Source organism: Podarcis tiliguerta (assembly GCF_965153285.1).
Source record: "Podarcis tiliguerta genome assembly, chromosome: 13".
Taxonomy (NCBI): Eukaryota; Metazoa; Chordata; class Lepidosauria; order Squamata; family Lacertidae; genus Podarcis; species Podarcis tiliguerta.
The window spans coordinates 45,571,173-45,579,494 of NC_139546.1; the positions used below are offsets into that span (position 1 = coordinate 45,571,173).

Genomic DNA, 8,322 nt, shown 5'->3' on the forward strand with positions numbered 1-8,322 from the left:
CAATTACTTAAATTGTTGCATCTTTCTCCCACCAGGTTAAACCTCCAGATGGTTTCCCGAAAGAACAAGGAAACAATCAACAAGCAAGCCTGAAAATGATAAAAAATAAGCCCATGACCTATGGAGAGAGAATGGAGGGGCTAATGTCAGGCAGGGCTATATCAATTCAATTTATGACATTATAATCTCTGTTACTACTCATGGAGTGCATTTGTAACACTTTGATTAAATGTAGCTCATAATGTCCCTCATAGAGCTGCATTGACTGAGCCAGGCATAATTGAATGCAGCCTCTTTAAAGGTAGCTGCTATGGATGCACACAGCAGAATCAAACTCTGGGAGAAGCTAGGCTGCGAGGATGTTGCTGCTATTGGTGATGCTATTTCAAATCACTCCTGTTTCTAATAGCTCTAATTCTACCTGGTGCCCCAGGAATAATCCTTTTCCTGTTCCTCATGAGTGGTACCAGCCAGGTGACCTCATCATTGGTGGGATTGTGTCTCAGAACTGTTACGTTTTCTTTGACATTTTCTTCAAGGAACACCCATCACAGAACCTGTTTGATGTTTCATCGTAAGAATTTTCCATTCCCCCTCTGGGTTGTCTTTCCCTTTGTCTCATGTCTTTCAGGCAGGAATCCTAAAGGGAGGGCTTGTCTTATCAATGATGTTTCAAAGCTGCAGTCGGAGCCACATTTTGACTGAATGGTGGAATAAAAAAGTTATTAAATCAATATTTCCTCACAGCTCAAAAATGGTTTGAATGATTGACAAGAAACTTTATGTACTCCTGAGACTCATTCAGTCACCTCCTGAGTCTTCCACAGTCTACTATGTTTGCAGACAGCAAATATGGCTTTTGTTCTCCCACAGTAAAACATGATTTCTATTTTGTAAAGGGATGGGGAAAGAGTCTTCATATTTTTTATTACATTTACTCCAAGGGTATTTGTTGGGAAGAGAAGGGTGAAAATGTAAATAAATAGATAAGGTTACATTGCAGAGAAATTAAAAAACTAGAGCTCTACCATACACTGTCCTTCAATATCCCCAAAGCTTCCTTGTTGTTTAAAAGAGTATTATGTTTTACTACCCTCATATTCTAGGTGTTTTAAAGTTTCAATTTGTGCTGGGTTTTAATTACTTGAGGGATTTTTTTATTTCCATTAAATATTAGGAAAATGTCAGAAAAACATTTCTTCTTTCCTGATCCGAAAAAGTTCCATGGTGAAACTCCCTGGGTTTTAATGCAAGTTCATTAAGTGGGTGTATTTGAGGGTTCTGGAGATTGGTTGAATTGCATTGAGTCAGGTTAGATGGAACAAGTTTGTAAGGACAGGGCATTAGGCCAGGAAAGAGACAGTAGGCAAAATTTACCGTCAGTAAGAAGATAAATCCAATGCCACCTGACTCCCCTTTGTTTCTGACACCCAAAGGCTCAATGACTGTGTTTAGCTACTGTGGACTACACACATCAATTCTGTGGTTCTGATGTGCAAGCAATTTTCCTCACCTTACCCCAACTCTCTGCTGAGAAGCAAGCTTCATTGAATTCAATATAACTTTTATATAAGGGTTAACATTGCCACTTTCTCCGTACAGAACATATTTCTTCAGTTAAATGAAGTTCTCACGTACTTAAGGAGATACAGATTAGGGTTTTTTTTTTTTTTCCCTTGATCAACCAAGATGGAAATGTTAAGCAATAGAAGAACAGCAGGTATGAAAGAATGTCATACAAAGTAGTAATGCCCTGATCAATCATGGATTTTCTTTGGAGAGCATGGCACTCCCATTTCTTTAAGAACTTGCCATAGTTTGCTGTGGTCGACACAGTCAAAGGCTTTTGCGTAGTCAATGAAGCAGAAGTAGATGTATTATTTGATGTATTAATCACAAATAAAATAATTTCAATTTGAAACAGAATGTGTCCAGTATTGCAGTATATATATATATATATATATATATATATATATATATATGTATGTATGTAACTAATTTACTTTATTTGCAGTGTGGTGACAAAATTCTATCAGCACGTTCTTGCATTGGCATTTGCTGTTAAAGAAGTCAATGAGAATCCCAATATCCTGCCCAATATCACACTTGGCTTCCACATCTATGACAGCTATTATGATGCAAGGATGACATACCGTACGACTCTAGACCTCCTCTTCAAAATGAGGACATTTGTTCCCAACTACAAATGTGACACCCAGAAAACCCTCATATCCACCATTGGGGGACTTGGCCATGATACCACCTTCCATATGGCAGACACATTAGGTCTCTATAAGATTCCACAGGTAAGAGATATGAAGGGGCCAATGGGAATTATTTCTTCATCCTTCTATGGGTTACTTCCATGTTTGTTCTACACAGAGCAGACATATTGGGAAGTATTCTATTCAGTGGTTTTACTCAGAGCAGACTCAACAAAATTAATGGATCTGTTTTAGTCAGGATCAATAATTTAAAATTTAGTTATATAAAAGGCTACATCCCATATTCCTTGTACATTTCTAGTCACAGCTCAAATCAAAATGTGCAATTAGAAAAAAAGAAAGCTTAGAATTTGTTGAAGAAAAAGCCAAATGCTATAGGATGAATGTTTTCTGTATGATTTGAGATTATATTCACATTTTCTTTTAGTTTGCATATGGTTCATTTTCCCCAGCGGAGAGTGATGCAAGTCAAGTTCCTTCTTTTTACCGCATGGTGCCCAATGAAGCCCACCAGTTTCTTGGGATTATCCGCTTGCTTAAGCATTTTGGATGGACGTGGGTTGGACTCCTTGCTCTGAATGATAACAGTGGAGAACATTTCTTGCAGATTCTGGAGCCATTGCTTTCTGAAAATGGAATTTGCTCAGCCTTCACACAAAGAATCCCAAAACAACTCCATGTTGATAATGTGGATGAAATGCATGGTATAGCTTTAAATATGTATGTACGAATCAGAGATAATAAAGTCACTACATTTATTGTTTATGGAGAATCTCTAGCAATTACAGCACTGAGAACTATTATATTTCTGTCAGATCCTACAAATAAGAAAAACACATCATTTATAAAGGTATGGATCTTTACAGCCCAGACTGATTTCGTATCCATGGGTTTTCTTAAGTTTTGGAATGTTCTGCTCTTCCAAGGTTCCATTTCCTTCACAATTCACTCACAAAATCTTCTAGCATTCCAAGAGTTTCTTCAGAGTGTAAAGCCGCCTTGGACCCAGAGAGATGGTTTTTTCGAGAAATTCTGGAAGCAAGCATTTGACTGTGTATTTCCAAATCTTGATGCGCCAGTGGAGGTCAATGACATGTGTACTGGGGAGGAGAGGTTGCAGAACCTTCCAAGGTCTCTATTTGAAATGAGCATGACTGGTCACAGCTACAGCATTTACAATGGTGTCTATACTGTGGCTCATGCTTTGCAGAACATTTACTCAACTAGATCCAAGCAGAGAGCAATGAGTAGAAGCAAACGATTAAAACTTCAAGATCTGAAACCTTGGCAGGTAATGTTTCCAAAATGAAGAGAAACAAAATATATTGTTTTCATGAATAAATTAGTACAGGATCGCTGACATGGGACTGTGACCAAGTAGCAATGCCGCCTGACAGATGAAGGCAGGGGTTGGCAACCTAAGGCCCATGGGCCACAAGCGGCCCACGGGGGTCATTTAATCAGCCCAAAAGCTGCCCCTGAACCAAGCTGCCCACTCGCCGCCTTATAGTTTAAGGAAAGCAGACCACAGCATTTTGGGGGTACTCACCGGAACTCAGTTCTGGCATGTCTCAGGTAGGTTCAGGAACATCTCAGGTGAGTTTTAGCACCTCTCAGATGGGTGCCATTGCCATTCTAAGAGAAAGAGGGAGGCGTTCATGCTGAGTTCCGGCACCTCTTATTCTAGAAAAATAGGACTGAAGCAGACTTAATCATACTGTTCATCCACACATGTTGTTAAATGGCATTGCATACCTTAGTCAATGCATTTTTAACTTCTGAAGAGAAAAAAGTTATTATAATCTGCATTAGTACAACAGAAGATTTCACATACCCTTGGAACCTAAAATATTTCTGCTTGGTTATGTAAAATATGTTGTTCCAGAAAATAATACAGTAATACTATGCAATTTTATTACTTTTGTGGATAGTAATATTGCTAAAAATGGGGGACAGTAGCATTTCTCCTACTATATCTGAATGGACTGAGAAAATTTGGTGCATAGTAGCTATGATTACAGTAAACTATGAAAGAATACATATAGACCAACCTAACACATTTATGGGGAAATGGTATTTTTTGGTTATGTTTTGGAATAACAAGTTCAATTATAATGTCTTACACTATGCTCCTTTCAGCCTGTTGAAATACCATTTGTTTATTATTACTCTATTATATTTTGATCCAGAAGTGCTGTTGAAATGTTATTGCCAATCTTATTCACTGAAAAAAGACAAATGTGTGCATTTTAAATAGCATTCATGTTGATAGAAATAATATTATGCATTCAGTGAATGCATAATAAAGTCTCCAGCTGTTGTGTCAAAATCACTGATTTTTCACACGTGTTCTTTGTTAACTGAAGCTATTTTACTATACCTAAATAAGATTAATAAAGAAGGCTTTCTGTAAATCATGGCGTTTTGTTCAAAATCTACATTATATTATTTTCAATTCTACTCTCTTTTCTCTTTTTATTAGCTCCACCCTGTTCTTCATGACATTTCATTTAACAACTCAGCTGGAGAAATTGTATCCTTTACTGATCAAAGAGAAATGGGAGGTGGATTTGACATCATGAATACAATCACATTCCCAAACAGGTCCTTCCTTCGAGTGAAGGTTGGATGGGTTGATTCTGATGCAGTTGATGGAAAAGAATTCATCATTCATGAGGACAAGATCATGTGGCACAATGGTTTTAATCAGGTCTGGAGATTAGGGTTTTCTTCTGGGCCCCACATTCTCCATATGGGTCATTTAGATTATCCAAAATAACCATTACTATTTCCATTGAAATATTTTGGACAGCGGTAGATGAAACTATGAACATGCCAAACAAATCTATGTTCCCAGTTGAAATAAATTTTAAAATAATATTTACTGTGTACGATAGTGCTCAGGATGATCCAGATAAAATTGATTCATGAGAGAAGAAAGGGTTGTCTCTGTTTCAATAGAAAAGGGATCAGAGGTAGGGTTGGCACACTTTCCCACATTACTGGTGGGAACCACATAATTTTGAGAATTGCCTTTCTCATCACTTGACAGCTGTGTATATTAAAGGTAAGAAGATATTGTGATATGCTCCTCAGCTGAATTCTGATTTAAGAGGCTTCTACAATGGGCCTCTTAAACCGGTGGGGAAGAGAAGGTTGTCTTTTCAGGTTGACTTGTTTCACTTTCATGGAGTTTTATGACTCAAAGTCAGTGTGAATCAAAAAGGGCTTACCAAATCCTGACAGGTTTAGGAGAGTGATAGGTGCCCTAGTTTAATCCATGCCAAATGTATTGTCTCTTTTTTCTGGTTTCCTAACAAAAATAAGCCAATACCTGTTCTTCTTACAAAGCAATCATCCTATGTAGATATTTATGTGAAGAGAGGTCCGCTTTCTTATCTGAAGTTCAGAGTCTGAACATTACTTTAAAATGTTTCTCCCTTCTGAAATGATTTCCTGTTTATTGACAGGCTATGCCTATTTCTGTGTGCAATGACTACTGCCGCCCTGGTAATCAGAAGAAAAGAAAGGAAGGGCAGAAATTTTGCTGCTATGATTGTGTTCCATGTCCAGAAGGGAAGATTTCAAACCAGAATGGTAGACAGGTTTCATTGTACAAGATCAACAAATATATGTTGAAAAGAATTTAAATAATATGTTGTGAATAATATCCTGCCCAGAGCAGTGTTAATATTTTGTTGCTACTTTCCAGTAGCTTCACATCAAAACCTTCAAAAAGGTAGAAAGCTGATGAAATCCCATGCATATGGATCTGAAATTAAGCCCCACCCCCCAAATGATTTCATTCCAGACATAATTTAAGAGAAACTGACAAGTAGTACAATTGTAGAAGAAATTGCATATTTGAGAATTATGTGGTGGCTGGGACAACCTAGACGTCCATCCTGGGTGAAATTAGGCCAGAATTTTAGCTTCTAGATTCCCAATAGGTAACCGCATGTGTGTGGGTGCGTGTCAGAGAGAGAGAGATAGGCAAGATTGGACATTTCTTGCTCCTATCATTTTATAATGCCTTTATGGTACATCCCTATTGATGTGGTTCTGCCTAATGGCTTTTCTGCCCACAAAGGCTTTAGAATGCCTAAAAATGGCTACGGCACCAAATGAAAGGCAAATTGTATTCTAGCCTGGATATAATTAAATATGGGAGCAGAATACATTTTTTTCTCAGTTAACAGTCAACGCAAAAAAACAAGGTCCCACTCACTCTGCCATCTGGGTGACATTGGACAAAGGCCAACACCTTGCTGGGTGCACAGCATGGCTCCTTAAAATACTTTAAAAAATCTATGTAAGATTCAGCAGAAATGTTATACAGTAGACAAAAGGCACACATGAATTGCTATGTGAGTTTGACTTTATTCTGTTTTTCAGATATGGATGACTGCTTCAGATGCCCAGAAGATCAGTATCCAAATAAGAAGAAAAATGGATGCATCCCCAAAACTATAAGCTTTCTTTCTTATGAGGAACCTTTAGGTGTCAGCTTAGCCTTAGTTGCTCTTTCTTTTTCCCTGATCACAGCTTTGGTGCTAGGAACTTTTATTCAACACAAAGACACACCCATTGTCAAAGCCAACAACAGGGATCTCACCTACATTCTCCTCATTGCCCTTCTGCTATGTTTCCTCTCATCTTTTCTATTCATTGGACAACCTGGGAAAGTGACCTGCCTTCTTCGTCAACCCACTTTTGGCATCGTCTTCTCTGTGGCTGTTTCCTGTGTGTTGGCCAAAACCATCATTGTAGTTGCAGCTTTCATGGCCACTAAGCCAGGCTCCAGTATGCGAAAGTGGGTGGGAAAAAGATTGACCAACTCCATTGTCCTTTTCTGTTCCCTCATTCAAGTGATTACTTGTACTGTGTGGTTGATTACTTCTCCTCCATTTCCTGCTCTAGACATGTACTCAGTAATGGAAGAAACCATTGTGCAGTGCAATGAAGGCTCAGTGACCCTGTTTTACTGTGTCCTGGGTTACATGGGCCTCCTGGCCATTGCCAGCTTCATTGTTGCATTTGCAGCTCGCAAATTACCGGACAGTTTTAATGAAGCCAAGTTCATCACCTTCAGCATGTTGCTGTTTTGCAGTGTTTGGCTGTCCTTTATCCCAACATACCTCAGCACCAAAGGAAAATCCATGATGCTGGTGGAGATCTTCTCCATCTTGTCTTCCAGCGCTGGACTATTGGGCTGCATCTTTGCCCCTAAATGCTATACCATTTTGCTGAAGCCTGAGCTGAACCAAAGGGAGCAAATAATGAGAAAGAACTGAGAAATACCTTTGTTTTTGTCCTATTGATTTGTTATATATTAAGGGTTTTAGTATATAGGTGGTTACTAAAAATGTCTTCAGAGTGTCCCTTTTTTGCAGGAAGGATTTAAACTCTATTTTCAAGCTCTTTTTTCTTTATACAAGATTTGGGTTTCTCTGCCAGCAATAGCCCTGCTCCAGAATGGTGTTTTAATCTGGTGTACCTCTCCCCAGCTTAATTTACATTTAAACCAGACTTTCATGTGTAGGATTGGCCTGTAACTGTCCTTTTCTAGACTACACTTTTTAAAAAAAATTGTGTAGAAGAATATTCACTGTGTGGATGCAACTTCAGTTGGGCTGTGATCATAGTTTGGGAATTTCTGCTTTGCAGCCATGAAGAAAATGGCTCCACTCAAACAGGTTTTCTCCCCAGCATAATTTACCTTTATACTAGCCTTTTGTGTAAGGATTGGCCTGTAACTGTCATTTCCTAGACTACACTTAAAAAAAAAAAAGTGTAGAAAAAAAATTCACTGCGTAGATGAAGCTGGAGTTGGGCTGTGATCATAGTTTGGGATTTTCTGCTTTTCAACCTCAAAGAAAATGGCTTTACTCTGATTGGCATTGACTCACATTGGAAAATGGAAAGGCAATTGCATAGGCAACTTGTGATGAGACTTGGGGAAACACACAAATACCAGCCTCTTGTTGCCAAAAGTGCCGCTTGGGGCGGGGGGGAACCACCCTGAGCAACTTATTATCTCAACCTGCAATAATCCAAATCACTATAATTTCCTCACATAATCAAAGCCAGATAGGCT

General features: G+C 38.6%; 1 protein-coding gene across 1 annotated transcript; it reads left to right on the forward strand.

Moving 5' to 3' along the window:
* Positions 1-359: 359 nt before the first annotated feature.
* On the forward strand, positions 360-7,519 carry LOC310662646 (vomeronasal type-2 receptor 26-like; the record flags this gene model as incomplete). The annotated part of the gene is made up of 6 exons (XM_083409590.1): positions 360-574; positions 2,015-2,306; positions 2,653-3,516; positions 4,708-4,935; positions 5,696-5,822; positions 6,621-7,519. The coding sequence occupies 6 exons, from the start codon at positions 360-362 to the stop codon at positions 7,517-7,519; spliced, it is 2,625 nt and encodes an 874-aa protein (XP_083265716.1).
* Between the last annotated feature and the right edge of the window lie 803 nt (positions 7,520-8,322).